Below are 18121 nucleotides of genomic sequence, written 5' to 3'. Positions count from 1 at the left end.
AATAAACTGAACAGTTTGCTACCTCTCATTGAAATGCTCCCTGCTAAGTCTCTATCTTGATCTGTGCTGTTCCTAGCACCCATATGTTTATTAGAAATTCTTTTTCAAGGAAAGCTCTTCCTTATGTCAACAAATGAATATAGGAAAGAAGTGGGGGAGGAGGGAATCATCACCATTTTGCAACCATAAGAATAAAACCGATTCGAGCAAGAATCACACTAGTTGATAAATCCAGAGGGTGATAATTTGTGAGAAATAGGTAACTTCACATAATCTCAAAGTAGCCCTCCCCCAAATTACTTATTAATTATAAGAGTAACTAGATTGAAAAAATTTTAAAAACCTATAACCAAGTAATCAAAATTAGTATCATCAATAAGGGGCCAAAGTCATGTGCCTCCAAATCTGATGTCTTAGGAAAGACACTGTATCACTTAAGCAGTGTTCCAGATAAAGATGCATAACCACGAGAAAACATTAGAGAAATCCAAATCGAGAATATTCTGTAAAATAACTAGCCTGTATTATTTTAAAATGTCAAAAACATTATTGAAAAATGTTAAATGAGGCCACGTGCTCGATCTTGTCTGATCTCGGAAGCTAAGCAGGGTCGGGCCTGGTTAGTACTTGGATGGGAGACCACCTAGGAATACCAGGTGCTGTAGGCATAAAAAAAAAAGTTAAAAAAGCAAAAGATAAAGTCTAAGGACCTTTTCCAGATTAAAAATAATACATGATGCTTGACTGGATCCTGAACCGGGGAAAACATTCAAAAAGACATTATTGGGAAAATTAATGAAATTTGAGTATGGGTTACAGATTGAGAATGTATGCTTAATAAATATCTACTGACACAAAAGAATTTTCATTCCAAGAATCCACATACATCCCACCACATATAAGGAAATGCAGATACATATACCTGAGAAGAGAAAATGATAGGACTAATGTACTGATAGTGTCTAGAGCACTGAAGATTAAAATGAACAAATTAACACCGCTGGGAATGTTCAAAGAAACCATCACCACTCACCTCACTTCAAGAACAAACACATGGATTTGGGTCCTCATGTAATTTTTCAAAAAAAGGCTTCAAGTTTCTAATATCGAACAGAAAACTGTTTAGATGCCAAAGAAAATAATTGCAAAAGTGTTAAAGTTACCTATAAAAAAATTAGATTCCTAGTTTTTACAAAAACATCTAAAAACACACATTATACTGCCTTTCGAATTTTAATGACACTAACTTTATTTAACAAACATTAAGTGACTACTGTGTGCAAAGCACTGTGTTAGGTGCCATGAAGATACAAAGATGAAAAAGACATAGTCCCTGCCCACAAGGAGCGTATAATCTAGTGGGGGAGACAGACAAATACACAAATAACTAGAATACAAGGCAGTAAACAACAGAGCAAGTGTTGAATGTGGCCTGAGTGTGATATTAATTAGCCTCAAAGTTCCAATTTGAAACACTGGTAATACAGTGTTCGCTGCTGCGAAAATCCCATCTCAAGACTGGCATAATAGATGTTTAAATGGCTCTACCCAAGCAGCTGGAGGCAAGAGAGTAGGCCAGGTGGAAGGGCTGTTTAAAACATGGTGCTAAAAAAAGAACATATATATATCATCTGTCCTTTGGTTAATGGCTATAGCTACTGTTTTAAACAATATACTTTATATAAAAAGGAATTTGTATAATCCCAGAAAAATCAATTTAAGGATTAATATTAATTCAACAAAGAATCTTGCCATAGGCAATGTTCTTATTTACTAATTGATTAAGTCTTTTCTCTAAATATCTATAAAGCTCTTTAGCAATTAAACAGTTAGACATCTAAGTATTGCTGAGTAAAAACCTCTATATTCAGCCTTCTGAAGGAAATGGTCACATACCTGATAAAATACTACTCTAATAGCAACAAGAAGGCCTTAAAGAGATTTAAGAAAAATAATTTTTAATGCTTCAATGCAAATGAACACGCGCCGATTACATACAATTCAATGTTCTTTCAAAATATCTCAATGACAGCATTTTATACCACTTAAGGCCAGCAAAATTAGAGTGAGGAAAATACTACATGTACCATCTTTCATTGGTTTCATATAATATTGCCTATGACTATGGCAATCCAATCTTCCATTTATTAGTATTGATGAGCTTTGATTTGCTTTTAGCTCATATGCTAATAACAGCTGCTGACCACTTCTTGGTAGTGCTGTCTGACATAAATGGCAAAGTAGAAGCACATTTCCTGGCTGTTTTCCTACTTCCTGAATTGAAGGGTTCGCTGTTTAGCCTGTTTCCTTCAGTGTGTCACTGTGATCCTGGGACCTCTGCTGCTTTCTCTCAAGGAAACGAGCACGTGCATCTGATATTGATTTATCATCATTTCTTCTTTGCATTTTCTTTAGGACTTCTTTTGATATTCCATCTGAAAACATTACAAATTAATCTAGTAAAACTTTAGGTTTGAGATTCAGTACTAGAAATGTTGAGAGAAAGGGATGCCCTGATTTTTCAATGTTAAGGGGAAAAAAGGAAATTAAATTCTGCCCTTTCAAAAGAAACTATAGTCTACGGTTAAAAAATAAGAGCATGGAGTCCTAAGGAGTCAGAAGAAATGACTCTATTCAAGCATGTAGCACAGTTACATACTGCAACAAAATACCTAGAGTCTATTGTTTCTAAAAAAGACTCTTCTATGATCTTGGGCAAAATTCCTCACCATTCTATTTTTCAGTGATGTTAAGCAAGGATAATACAATTTGCTCCCCCAGTCAGCCTCAGAAAGCTTTACAGAAAAGCTTTTTGATTGTGTGAGCTGAGAATTAAGCTTTCTGTCCTAGTTCAGTACCACAATTGTTTATGCCTCCCAAACGGGGACCTAACATTTCATGGAAAAAAATGATGTTCTGAGGTAATAATTCACAAAATTTTATAAACCAAATAAAAATAGTGAAGTACCGCTGGGAAGCAGTATGGCATAATAGTTAAGAGTACTGGCTAAAGAATCAAGTTTCTTGGATTCCGAATGCAGATTAACCAATTATTAGCCATGGGATTTTTAGCAAATTATTGTACATTGCTAAGCACTTCCCCATATATAAAGTGCAGATACATATTTACCTCATGGGGTTATTGTGAAAATTCATTGGAGTGATGCAAGTTTTTAGCATGTGGTAAAAGCTCAGTATATACTGTTGTTAATAATGTTGTTGGACAGAGGATTAAGAAAAACAAGATTAACTGGAAGGAAGGAAAGAAGTCAAAATAACTAAGCCTGAGACTCATGACAACTCTTTGCTTTATGAGTGGATAGAGCCAGAATCTAAGATCTAAGCCCTGTAACAATAATTATATGAGAATGTGAACATTTATGCTCCCTGGACTTAGAGCACTAAAATAAGTGATACACTCACCCTTTAGATGCTTTACATTTTCCTTATTTGTCCATCTCCTTCTTGCATCTTCTCTTGCTTCGCGTCGAGCCACACTGCTCAAATCATGTGCATTAAATTCATGCAACTTGGGTAACAAGTCTCTCACCCATTCATAACGGATTGGACACACAATTCTTGCGTAGACTTTGGTGGTAACTAATACTTCATGAAAAATGATCCATTCAAGTTTGGTTTCTTGTTCATGAAGCTATAAAAAGAATTCATTTAAGGATGATAACTCAATAAACTGCCTTATTCCACATTAGACCAACTAAACACTAGAAGCCCAAACTCTTCTGAAATAATCCCTATATTCCTCAAATAGGAGGCACAGGCCAACTCAATACCTTTATAGCTTTATGTAATACAGATGTATGCTAAACTTAAAAAGCAAAAAGTAGATGTTTGTATATTATTTATACCCATACCTTTACAAATTTCTTCTCTTTATTAAAAATAAGGTACTTACTGCTGAGGAAGGATGAATATGAACTGGGCTTCCACGCCCATCCATTGTGCAAAACGTTCTCCCAACAGATCTAAAAACCAAAAAAAAACAAAGGATAAAGACAATAGTATAACAAAGAAATAAGAAGAGCACTATGTCAAATAATGAACAATTATCATATTCTGCTACAAAGAGCCCTATAAACAGGTTTAAGTTTATTTAACTGTCACTATAACTTCTCTATCAAGTTATCTTAAACTAATGATATGACTTAGTCATTTCAGTTAAGTATAAACATTTTTGATTAATAAGTATAATAGTAACAATAACAATGTAGTTGTGCTTTAGAGTTTATGAAATGCTTTCATAATAAAGGCTGAAAATAACCTAAAATTTTTGAGAGCCAAGCATTTTATAGTCAAAACTGACATTCAAAAAAATTAACTAGCCTTCTCAAGGTCACAAAACTAATGTTTGGTGAAAGCAAGTCCCAAACATAGGTCTTCTGACTTAAACACAGTGTTCTTTACATTATGTTACATCTCTTTATATTATGTTACAGATTTCACTAGTCTAAAATCTGATAATTAAAACATTTCATCTATCGTTTTTCTAATTCATTTTCTTAATATCAAACTCTTATCCTTTTCTATACTTTCCTACATAAATGTTATTCCAAACCTTGTCAAAATAGCCCTAGTTCAATCACCACAACTGATTTCCTATAGCACTTTATATATATTCCTATTATAACCCAGATCAGACTGCATTATAATTGTTTATATATCTATACAGTATATATTTGTACAATACAAAAATCTTTTCTTGAACCATCTGAGAATTAGCTGCCAACCTATGCCACATCATTCCCAAATACCTGCGTGCGCATTTTCTATAATCAAGGACATTCACTATAATACAACCAACAAAACTAGGGAATTAACACTGACACATTACTAATATTTAATTCTCAGACCCCACTGAAACTTTACCAAATGACCTAATGATATCTTATATAGCAAAAGAATACAGTTCAGAATCATGTTTGCCTTCACTTTTCAGGTCCCCTTAGTCTCCATCATTCTAGAATACTTCCCCAGTTTTTCTTTGACCTTCATGATCTTGACACCTTTAAAGATTATAGGCTAGTTATATTATAATATGTTCCTCAATGTGAGTTAATCTGTTTCAGGATGATCGGAATTAGGTTATGCACCTCTGGCAGGAATATCACAGAAGTGATGCTATGTTTTCATTATATTCTATCAGGAAGAACATGATTTTGATTTATTTTATAACTGATAATGTTCACTTTAATTACTTTATTTAGATAGCCATCTGCCAGCCTTCTCCACTGAAAAGTTATTTCTTTCCTCTATAATTAATAAGAATTTTGTGGAGAGATGCCAAACTATGTAATTCCACTTGTCGTTAAACTTTCAATTTACTCATTTATTAGTTTACATGATTGGGTCTGTAACTCATGATTTCACATTTTAAACAATGGATTATACAATCCATTACTCTCATTATTTATTTTGATGCTCAAAATTTCCCATATTTGATCAGTTGGGACCTATTCAAGCTGGCTCCTGTGTACTTTTGACATTGTCTCAACATTCATTGATCATTTCTTTGCTGGCAAAATAAGATGTTCTGGATGCATCTTGTACTTTCCTAGGCCTAATTCTCCAGAGCTCTGAGTCCTTTATGTAGCAAATGGTTTTTCCAAGTCAAGATCTGGGTACTAAGTATATTCACCGCTATTATGGTGTCATTGCTCCCAGTCCACCTCAGAGCTAGGGTATATATGTATATAAATATTTACATACATACAAACACACATTTTATACATACACACGCGCGCACACACACACACACACACACACACAGAGTAACATCTATTTTTATTCCCATATCTATCCACCCATCTAACTACATTAAAAACAAGTTTACAATGATACACTGAAATTCCAATCGAACATCACAGAGCTCATTCTTGTTTTCTTCCTTTCAGTATTTCTATCCCTTCACCATTATCCTTAATATATTTAATTATGTGATTGATTCCTCTGTATATAACAAACCTCTCGTCACCACCAGCTACTCCTTCCCCTACAAAGATGTCCACTCTCACTACATGCAAGCTCTGACATTCAGTACTGAACAGTTCCCATGTGAGTGCTTTTTCTATCCTGCTCAAGCTCTGACACCCCACACCAACCTACCCTTCCTCAAAGATGCCATCCTCAACCTGTGTGGCTTTCATATTCCACCAAAGCCATCTCTTTGCAAGAAAACCCTTGTCACTCAACTTAGGCACTGATACATGCTGGACAGCTATCCTACAGACTCCCTTCCTATTCTACTTGAGCTCCAATATCCCACTATGAACCACTGCAGCTCCCCTTTCACATGTCACAATTATGAAAAGGGTCATTGTAATTGATGTCATCATAATCACAGAGTTTAAATCAAACTGTCAATCTTTAATACTAAATAGTTCAATATTATGGTAAAATGCAGCAGTGTTCATTTATCCATCTCTCAAGTTCACAGTGCTTACCTTCGAGCTACATTTTTGAAATAACCTGCACAAAGACATCTTCTTAGTACTTCATGTTTAGGGCCTTCAAAGGTCTCTCTTGGGAAATCACTTTGCTATTAAAAGAGTATATGTACCGTGGTAAATCTCAAGAACAATTTAAAACAATCTTTTATTTTGAAAAATCCACATTTCTAAAGATTCTGTTTCTGGTCAATATGGAGTAAAAGAAACCAGATTTACCCTTCTGCTTGAAACAACAAAAAAATGAGCAAAACATATGAAGTAATGGTTTCCAAAAGGCTGTATATATCAAACAATAAGGGATAATGATCTCTGAGAAATAAATGAAGGGAAACAGATGAAGCCCAACAACTGCCCCAGTTTAGTCAATCTTGAGAGAGATTCTGGATCAAGGCACAGGGAAGGAAAACTCAAGTGGAACCTGGAACACTCCCTGTGGTAAAGACACAGAGATGAGAGTTCAATAAGACCAAGATGAGTTCACAGGCCAGAATTTAGGCAAAAAACTGCAGAGAGAGAACTCCAGAGATCTGCAGAAGGGGATCCTCAAGGGTTCAGTGAGTACTAATTAGCACATGAATATGAGGAAACTACCCAAGGCCAGAAAAAGAACCACCTAGAAGGATAAGAGATTACAGTGCTTGGTGCTCATACAGGGTTAGGAAGGGTGTCTGTTCCTACAAGCCAAACTAGAACCTCATAATTTACATGGTTTTGGTACTCAGAGGGTCTTGCCAAAATGCTACTCAAGAAAAAAGCCTTTAAAGCAATCACCTGTTTAAGCTTCCTAATTAGTTCTCGAAGTTGAGCTTCAACACGAAATGCAGAAAATAAGCACCTCCAATGAATCCAATGTTTTTGGCACCATGAAGCTGGAGCTCCACTGTAAAACAAAAACACCAGTATCTCAAAAATACCTTCTATAAGTGAAGGACAGTCTAACATTCTCATTTCTATTACAAAAACTAGAAACCCAAAAGCAACTGCTAGCTTTTTTATGAGACCTGTCCAACTACTGAAAAAGCACTTCAAAGAATTTCAAAAACTGACATAGGTGTCTCTGAGTGAATTAAAAAATAATTTATAAATAGATTTCCTTTTATATACATATGCTTTAACAAATATCCAATTATTTTCACATTTAACCTACTTATATAGAACCAAAATTCTATAAAGTCATTTTTTTTGGAAAGAACAGAACTAATAGTACATAATAAATGCCTATTAAATAACAGTCACATGACATAGATAAATATAACCAGTGTTCACAAAAATACTTTGAGGTCAATATCATCCTCCCTGAATCTAATTGTCTAAAGTCACATAGTAAGTACATGCTGGAGCTATACTTCAAATTGACAATTTCCAGTACATAGAACTCACATACCTTGATTTGCACTGTTCAAAGATGACAGCTAAAGTTGCAAAGTCATTAAATCCTCCAGCTTTAGCTGCCAATTCTCGATGTCTCAGTTCTGCTTCCTTCTGGTACTCTGGATCAACTAAAATGACAATTGGAAAGGCAATTTGATTATACTTTACATGAAGTACCTACATTCACTTTGTTTATTCAAGCTTATTAAAATCCGCCTCACCCACTGGGGAATAAGGAGTAAGGTGGAACTACATTAACTCTTCTAGGGGGCTCTAATTACTCCCATAATGCCTCTTCTTCTTTTAGGAGATTTTACCAGAATAGTAACATCACTTTTCCCAATCTATATGCCTTTAAAATAGTATTTGGAATTTATTTTTTAAATTCATTTTTATCATAAGAGTAACTCATGCTCACATTTTTTAAAATTATGTAAAAGTTCCAACGTTCTCCACTTTGTCATATTACCCATAAACAAATCCTCAAGGCTAACCACTGTTAATTACTTACTGTGTGTTCTTTAAGATATTTTCCAAGTATATACAAATATATGTATATAATGATTTATTTTTACATAAATGCGATATGTTCTGAAACCTCTTTTATTCACTTAATAACAGCTTCATGTCAGTACATACGGAATTACTCATTCTCAAAATAGTTACACTGTATTCCCCAGGGGTATCAGGAACATAATATAATTTAACCAGTTTCTATTTATCCAATTCCTAATTATGGGCAATTAGGACACAAACCGAACTACTACAAACTTTTTATTTTTCTTTATTAACTTTATATTGAAGTATAACATGCATCCAGAAAATGACACAGGTCATAAGTGTACAGCTCAATGAATGTTCATAAACATACCATACTAATGTACCCAACACCCAGATCAACAAACAGAATACTACCAACATCCCAGAAGCCCTCTTTTTGCTCTCCTTCCAATAAACAACTGTTCACCTCCACAGGGTAACTCTATCTTGACTTCTAACTCCAGAGAAGGGCTTTGCCTGTTTCTAAATTTTGTATAAATGCTCTTTATGTGTCTGGTTTCTTTTGCCCAACATTTTGTTTTTTGAAATTTATCTGTTTCTGCCTTTGACTCAATCCCACTCAGGACTGATATGCTCTGACTATCCAAGCTCCCCATGTAACACTTTATGCAGGCTAACATTTCAGAATCTAATTTTTCAGAATTTCCTAGGACTCTTTCCTTCATTGTACCACATCATACCACAATTCCTATTCATTCAGTCTACCCATCACAGCTTGATTTAGCAAAGGTACCATGTTGCCTGATTCCAGGGAGCAGTATTTATATAGACTACAATGGGAATCTGCAAAGCAGCAGTTCCTGTTATTAGGAGGAAAGCAATCTGACTAAAGAAAACACTCAAGAAGATATAAAATGTTCCATCCTAGATTTTAAGTAGCTTCTACCTATGTTACCTCGTTAACAACTGAAGGAAGCTGCTAGAGACAAAAGGAGAGAGAATATAGTAAAGTTGAAGTCCATATCACATATAGTTCCTATAATCTCAGTAAGTTCATCTTCTATCCATCTTTAATTACTTTCCCAGGAGACTGATCATTTTCTTTATTATTTTTCCCCATATAAAATTCTATCAGTTATACATCATGCAAATAGGTACATGCTATTGAGGCGAAGACTATAAATAAAAAGCGAAAGCAGCAAAGCAAGCCTATATCAGCTAAACTTCTCTCTTTGGAAGATAATTCAATATTTTTCTATATAGCAATCAATCAGAAAACAAAACTGTTACACAGAAAGGGTTTCAGTAACAGTCCTTGGAGCTGAAGCAGGGGAATAAGGCTGTAAGTGTCACATACAAATAAAGTACCCTTTACTTCTAAAAATATCACAGTTAAAATTAAAACTTTAAAACCAACCTAATGTTGTTATTTAAATTTGTTCCATTTTAAGGCAAAGCTGCTTATCAGCTAAAAAATATTTAACAGCTCTCACTCCTAAAACAATATCTATAAAAGCAGACATTGTGTACAGTTTACTACAGTAAAAGAGATTACTAAATATGTTGACAGTATCATCACTTTGATGTTTAAAATCTTTATTCGATGTTAGATCTGATAATACTAGCCAGTTTTACCAATAACTAAATTAGGTGATCTACAATGACAAAGATCCAAGCCAGAAAGGACTGCTTAACCTACAAGAACTGTAAATGCATTTACAAGCAGCTGGAAAGCCAATACATTCGGGCTGTAACAAGATCTCAGCAAGTCTGCATTTTGCAGCAGCTAAAGATCTTGATGATCCAGGCTAAAAAATTAAATTTAGGTCATATGTATATATAGGAAGAATATCTCCCTAAATATGAATAAGAAACTGGTAGCAATTGGTGCCTCTAGGAATCAGACCTGGGGATAAGTTTAGGAGAGAAAGACTTTTCACTTAGTTTCTTTTGTAGTATTTGAATTTTTAACTATACACCTATATAGGGAATGGTGGTGTGAGGAATTAGGTAGAACCTCTCTCCAAGAGACATCTAATAAACTAGTTAAAATTCTCAAAGACAATCATTCAAAGTCTCTAGTGATTGACTCCGTGGAATTCAGTAAGAACAGTAGGAAGCACTGCATTACAATAGGAACTACATCCATTCTCCCAAAGCTTTGTGTGAAGAACTATTCCAGAGGGCTTTGCAGACTGAGAGTGGCACCCTTTCTCTCACCCCTCTAGCTACTACTCTGTAGGAAGGATCAAAGCTGAACAGCTACTGAATGGAGGACCAGCTAATGACAGTGCGGACCTCCATTCCTTTACAGCTCTGTATTGTAGAAGAACTGTTCTAGTGAGTTCAGCAGCTGAGTGGTAGCTCCCACTGCTCCCAGTTTCCTAGAGTTATTCAAATATTTTTTTTATTTATTTATTTTTTGGCAGCCAGTAAATATCCACAGAGCTCATCTTGGTAAGATGTGCTAAGAAAGATATATACTAGTCAGGGTGGTAGCTGAAGTTTCCACTACCTCCCATCACCTCTCCCATCCCCTGCTTCTGCTCTGTAGGGAGGATCTGGGCCAGGCAGCCAGTGAAGAGAAGGTTCCCAATCAATCCCCAGCTCCTGCTCTACAGCAGAGAGATTCTTCCCAGGGGAGGGTGAGGGCAAACATTGTCAAAGATTGGCAACAGTCTGCCCCTGCAAAGGTGCCTAACTTTATCTGGATCAGACTATGGAGCAATTTATGCCAAAGGGTACTGTCAAATACAACAGAGCAATCAATGGAGACTAACAGCTTGGTATGGTACCAACAGAGGCAGACCAGCCAAATATTTAACAGAAAGATCAGAGAAACCTGCGAAAACCATAGTTGTCCTAATGTTCTGGAGGACTGTGCAGATGCCCAAGGTTGTACCTTCTGAGAAGCAAAAGGAAAGGGAACATCTGAGCCTCTGATTTTGGCTGAACAGAGGACAAACTCATAAACTCCCTGAATCCTGAACTGTCTCTAAACCATACAACACAGATCCAACAGTAAAGGGTGAAAACATTACTGGCTTTAGGGGCCTAGGTACAACTTCCAACCAATCAGTGGCTGACTGTTAGAGTTGAAATATACAATAAATGAAATGAAAACTTCACTAAGTGGGGCTCAAGCGTAGAAGAATAAATCAGCAAAATAGAGATTAAGAGAAACTATGCAATCCAAAGAAAAGAGGAGGAAAAAAGAAGAAAAATGAGCAGTCTCAGAGAAATGTGGGGCACATTTTTTTGACACAGGGAGTATCAAAAAAAGAGGAAAGGGGTAGAAAATTATTGAGGAAATAATGGCTGAATGTTTTTCAAAATTTGATGAAAATTAATCTACACATTCAAGAAGTTTAATGAACTCCAAGTAGGATAAAAGCAAAGAGATTCACAGACATATAATAGCCAAACTACTGAGAGCAGCAAAAGAAAAATGACTTATTTTGCACAAGAGGAGGCCAGTAAAATTAACAACTGACTCATTAGAAATGATGGAGGACAGAAGACTATGGGATGACATATTCGTAGTGCTGAAAGAAAAAAAACTGTCCACCAAGAATCCTATATCCAACAAAATTATGTTTCAAAATGAAGGTGAAATAAAGACATTCCCATATAACAAAACCTGAGAGAATTCATTACTAGCATACCTGCCTTATAAGAAATAACAAAGAAAATTATTCAGGCTGAAAGGAAGTGACACCAGACAGTAATTTAAAAGACACTAAAAAATAGCGCTAGTAAAAGCAAATATATAAGGGTTGAGCTTGGTTAGTACTTGGATGGGAGACTACCTAGGAAGACCTGGTTCTGTAGGCAAAAAAAAAAAAAAAGGGAAATATATAGGTAAATAAAAAAGACTATATATGACTATTTATTCTATGACCTTATGTGATTTAAAAAGAAATTAAATGAAATATCATCTATAAAATTATATTGTTGGCCCTGTAACATAGAAATGTAATATATTTGACAATAATAACACACATATTTTTTTTTTTTAAAAAAGAGGCCTCGGTCAGTGTCTAAGGAAAATAAACCCAATCCTGAGTCTGACATAACAACAGAAAAGGCCACTGCTTTATAGCCACATTTTTGTTGTGTGGAATTTAGAAACACTGATAAATCTGAGCTACCTTAGTGCTTTGGGGATAATTCATGTTTCATATCCATTAACATCACTGAGATCAAGTGATGTTACAAAGTCTTGTCTTTACAAAGACAAAACTTAAAAATGTCTCACCAAATCAAAGCACGGAATACAAGTCATATTTCTATTAGCTATTTCTATTAGATTGACCTATAAATCTAAGGGCAAATATTAGGCTAGCAAAGGGAAGTCTTTTCTCTTAAGTGCCTACAAATACAGTTCATTTCCAAATAATGTTTTGTTAAAGTGTAGGTCCCCAAATAAAGGCCTTTAAGATACCAAAACCACCTCAAGGAGCTGATAAAAAACAAATAACACATAATTAAATTTAACACCTGAACAACCTGAAAAGCTGAAAAATTGAGTCAATAGTCCATCTACAAACAGGGGATTCTAAATAAAAATTTAAAAACCAATACCTAGACTTACACTTTCAGCTCTAGAAAGGACTTAATTTTCTTCTCTTCTTTCAAAGACATATGAAGGTTTAAAAGAAAAATTATAATACTATATTGTACATTTGTAATATATATAAGTGAAATAATTATGACAACAACAATGCATATGATGGGGAGGTAAATGGAACTAAATTGTTGCAAAGTCTTATATTTTACATGAAGCAATAAAATATTAATTTTGAGTAAATTGTTTTTAAAAGATGTATATTATAATCTTTGGAGCAAAAATATGTTAAGAGATAGCAAAAAGCCAATAAAAAGTTCAACAGAATCCTTATCAAAATCTAGCAGGCTTTTTTTGAAGAAACTGATATGCTGATTCTAAAATTTATATGGAAATGCAAGGAATATAGAATAACCAAAACAATATACAAAAAGAAACACAATATTGAAAGACTTACACTATTAAATTTCAAAATTTATCATATAATCAAAGTGGCATTAACATAAATAGAGACAAACAGATCAGTGGAATAAAATAAAGCTATATAATCAAAGTGGCATTAACATAGAGACAAACAGAACAGTGGAATAAAATAAAGTCCAGAAATAGACTCACACATATACAATCCAGAGATTTACAACAAAGGTGCCAAAGCAATTTAATGGGGGAAAGTAAATCTTTTGAACAAATGCGCTGAAACAAGTGGATATTCAGAGAAAAGAAGTAACCTAGACCTCTACCTCATACCATATGCAAAACCTGATTTCAGATGTATCACTATTCTAAAAAGCTAGAAACTGTAAAGCCACTAGGTCAAAATATCAATATAGATATGAGACAGAAGTATATTTTTATGATCTTAGGGTAGGAAAAGATTTCTTAGCATGGGAAAGCAATAACCACACACACAAAAATATTAATGTATCAGACTTTATCAAAATTCAAAACCTCTCTCATCAAAAAACATTAAGAAAGTAAACAGAAAAGCCAGACTGGGAAAAAAATTGTTCAACTCGTATCTAACAAATAACTTCTATCCAAAAAAAATAAAGAACTTCCAGATTCAATATTTTTTAAAATGTGAAAACACAGGCAAAAGATTTTAATAGACACTTCACAAAGGAAGACAAATGGCCAACAATCACATGAAAAAGCACTCAAAATTATCAGTCATCAGAGAAATGCAAATTAAAACCACAAAGAGCTATCACTAATATATAATAAAATGTATAAAATGAAAATGATTGGAAACACCAAATATTGAGGAGAACATGTCATGCAAGCTGCACTCTCAAACATTGCTGATGGGATTTTAAAACAGTACACCATTTTGGGAAAAGGGTTGGCAATTTCTTAAAGTCAAACATATACCTAATCAACAATACAGCAATTCCTTTCATAGGTATTTACCTAAGAGAAATAAAAATATACATCTACAAAAAACTTGTACAAGAATGTTCAAAATAGCTTTCTTTATTCATAAATAACACCAAGGTAAAAATTCAAATGTTCATTAATAGGATAATGGATACACTGATTGTAGTACGTTCACACAATGGAATACTACTCAATAATAAACATAACAAAGCACTGATAACATACAACATGAGGGAATCTCACATACATTATGTTGACCAAAAGAAGCCAAACACAAAAAAGTATGTATTATATAATTCTATTTATATGAAGTTTCAGAGGAGGCAAAACTAACCTGAAAAAAACTCAGAAAAGTAGCTGACTGGGGGAAGGTGGGATGGCATCCTAATGGGAAGGAGCACTGATGGTATTTTCTGGAGTGATAAAACTGTACTATATCTTGACAGGGCTGTGGGTTATCAGTATATGCATTTCACAAAATATACCTAAGACTTATACTTTTCACTACATGTAAACTTCACTTCAAAAAAAAAAACAACTATAAGTAAATATTGAACTCTAGTTATACAGTGTTGCCTTTCACAGTAGTATAGCTTAGCAATTCTGAAACTACTTTTGTATACTCTAGGGAAACAGATAATTTGAATACAGACTCTGGACTAGATAATTCTACTGTACAATGTCAAATTTCCTAATTTTGATAAATGTACTATGGCTAAATAAGAGATTGCCCATGTTCCTAGTAAATATACATATAAATATTTTGTGGTAAGACAGCACAATGTTTCCAATTTATGCTCAAATGATTCACCAAAAGAAAACATATATTTATAAATACTTGTGTATGTATACATATATACATGTAATTATATAGATTAAGCAAATACAGCAAAATGTTAAAAATTTTATTTTTAATAAGCAAAGCTAAATAAAAGATATAAAAGGGTTCCTTTTCTATTCTTTCAACATTTCTGTAAGTATGAAATTGTATTTATAAAATATTACGCCTTCTCCCCCGCCCCGCCCCCAAAAAAGAAGGCTAACACTAGACTGGCTTCATCTATTCAAATATTCCAACAAGGAAAAACATTTCCTTTTTCTGGCCTTATAAAACTATTAGTATTGGATCACCTTAATCCAATTGACTGATTTTACAAATGAAAAATTATGACCCCAACTAAAAGAAAGCAAAGCTGACATAGGACAAACTAAGCTGTGTCTCATACTGACACACCAAGAAAGGAAAGAAGTAAAAGTTTAAAGACATGGAAACCTTGGAACAATTCTCTAAGGGTACAAGAGCCTAACTACCATTTCTTTTGATTCTTAAAAAACAAACAAACAAAAAAAGGTTAATATATTACTAATGTACTATAACAGGGCAAAGGTTCACTATACTATCTTCCTTTACTAATGAAAGAAAATTAACTCTCAGCCAGGAACGTTAAATACTCCCTATTTCAAACAACTAAGTTAAAGGGTAACAAAATGTAAAAGAACTGTCCTCAGTTTCATGTCCCACAGGACTAGGTATATGGTAATCAAAAAATGCTCAGTGAAATACTAGAGATATTCCATGTACATGAATAGGAAGACTCAATATTGTCACGATGTCAGTTCTCTCCAGTTTGACCTATAGATTTGACATTATCTCAATTAAAGTCCCAGCAAGTTATTTCATGGACATCCACAAACCGCTACTAAAGTTTATATAGAAAAGACACAGAACAGCCAAATTAGTGTTAAAGGGGAAGAGCAAAGTTAGAAAACTAACCCTACCCAACTTCAAAAATTACTATATAGCTTCAATAATCAAGACAGTGTGGTATTGACAGAAGAACAGAAAAACAGACCAGTGAAAGACAATACAGGGAGGTGGCTGCATAGTGTAGTGGTTAGCAGGTCTGCTTTGCATGCAGCACGTCCTGGGTACGTGCCCCAGGTGGAGCCACGGACCACACCCCACCTTCAGAGATCCAGTTCTTAAAGAGAAACGGCAATATCCATACGTCAGGGGTGGAAGTGGGGCGGACCGGAATTAAAGGGGGGGAAAAAAAAAAGAGAATACAGAAACAGACCCACACAAATACAATCAAATGATCTTTGACAAAGGAGCAAAGGCATTCCAAGGGAGAAAGGATAGTCTTTTGAACAAATGGGGCTGGAACAAACGGATATCCAACTCCTAGAAGATAACATAGGAGAAAATGTAGATGACCTTGAGTATGGTGATGACTTTCAGAGAAAGCACCAAAGGCATTACACATTAAAGAAATAATTGATAAGCTGAACTTCATTAAAATTAAACACTTCTATTCTGCAAAAGACAACGTCAAGAGAATGAGAAGACAAGCCACAGACTGGGAGGAAATATCTGCAAAAGACATATATGATAAAGGACTGTTATCCAAAATATACAAAGAAATCTTATAACTCAATAATAGGAAAAAAAATAATAGGAGAACAAAGAACTCAATTAAAAAAAGAACTGAACAGATACCTAAGAAGGTATACAAATGGCAAATAAACACATGAAAAGATGGTTAACATGTGTCATTAGGGAACTGCAAATTAAAACAATGAGATACCACCATATACCTATTAAAATGCCAAAATTCAAAACACTGACAACACAAATGCTGGTGATACGGAACAACAGGAATCCTCAGACTCCTTGCAAAATGGTGCAGACTTTTGGAAGGTTTGGGAGACAGTTTGGTAGGTTCTTACAAATCTAATCATATTCTCATACGATTCAGCAATAAGTTAAAAACTTTTGTCCACACAAAAACCTGCGCATAGATGTTTATAGCAGCTTTATTCATAATTGCCAAAACTTGAAAGCAACCAAGATGTCCTTCAATAGGTGAATGGATAAATAAATTCCATACAATGGAATTTTACTCATCAATAAAAACAAAAACGAGCTATCATGTCACAAAAACACACAGAGGAAACTTAAATGTGCGTTGCTAAGTTAAAGAAGCCAATGTGAAAAGGCTAACTCCTGTATGATTCTAAGTAATGGAGTTTTAGAAAGGGCAAAACTATGGAGACAGTAAAAAAATCAATGGTTGCCAGGGGTTTGGCGGAAGGGATGTAGGGATGAATAGCTGAAGCTCAGGGGACGTTGAGAGCAGTGAAATTATTCTGTATAATATTATGCTAGTGGATATGTGTCATTACAGAATTGTCAAAACACACAGAATATACAATACAGTGATCCCTTTAATTAATAATAATGTATCAATATTAGCTCATCAATTGTAACAAATGTGTCATACTAACAAAAGAAGAGAAAACTAGGGGAAACTTTGTGTGTCTGTACTTCCCCTCAATTTTTCTATAAACCTAAAACTGCTCTAAAAAATAAAGTCTATTAACTAAAAATAAACCTCATCAATAAACGTCTTACCAGGTCTAATGAAGACGTTTTCCACAGACAACATTGCTGCTATTGGAAGTAACAGATCTTCACAGTCCAGAGAAGCAGCTTTTATTACTGCACATGTCAGATGTGGAGGGAGAGGAAATTCTACCATAGACAAACCCAATCTGGTCACATGGCCACTCCTTAATAGAAAGAGAAAATTCTTAAGTCTTTCTACCTCAAAGGAGTAGAAATGAAATGTTCATCATTCAGAATAAACCAGATATAATTTAGATATCTTTAAATCACCTCCAGAAATTCAATTCAATATAAGAAACATGATAGACTGTGGTCATTGATAAGAGAAACATAAAGATAAATTCCCTGCTGTCGAGGACCTATATATCCAAAAAACTAAACAATGATGCAGAATAAAGTAGTGTAATAAAAGACACAAAATTGTAGAAACAC

The 18121-nt window shown here is 34.4% G+C and overlaps 1 protein-coding gene across 1 annotated transcript in view; it reads right to left on the bottom strand.

Annotated features, from left to right (window-relative positions):
• Window positions 1-1224: 1224 nt before the first annotated feature.
• DHX40 (DEAH-box helicase 40) overlaps window positions 1225-18121 on the bottom strand; it is a 37542-nt gene continuing 20645 nt past the window's right edge. Inside the window, exons 12-18 of the mRNA XM_006924892.3 lie at window positions 17696-17853; window positions 7849-7963; window positions 7236-7344; window positions 6459-6553; window positions 3914-3983; window positions 3424-3652; window positions 1225-2435 (exon numbers count right to left, since the gene is read on the bottom strand). Of these exons, the coding sequence (XP_006924954.1) occupies window positions 2296-2435; window positions 3424-3652; window positions 3914-3983; window positions 6459-6553; window positions 7236-7344; window positions 7849-7963; window positions 17696-17853 (916 nt within the window). The 3' untranslated portion in view covers window positions 1225-2295. The remainder of the gene's footprint in view (window positions 2436-3423; window positions 3653-3913; window positions 3984-6458; window positions 6554-7235; window positions 7345-7848; window positions 7964-17695; window positions 17854-18121) is intronic.

This window comes from Pteropus alecto, unplaced genomic scaffold (assembly GCF_000325575.1).
Source record: "Pteropus alecto unplaced genomic scaffold, ASM32557v1 scaffold98, whole genome shotgun sequence".
Classification (NCBI taxonomy): Eukaryota; Metazoa; Chordata; class Mammalia; order Chiroptera; family Pteropodidae; genus Pteropus; species Pteropus alecto.
The sequence above is the reverse complement of the archived record's forward strand: the minus strand, read 5'-3'. Positions and strand labels throughout refer to the sequence as shown.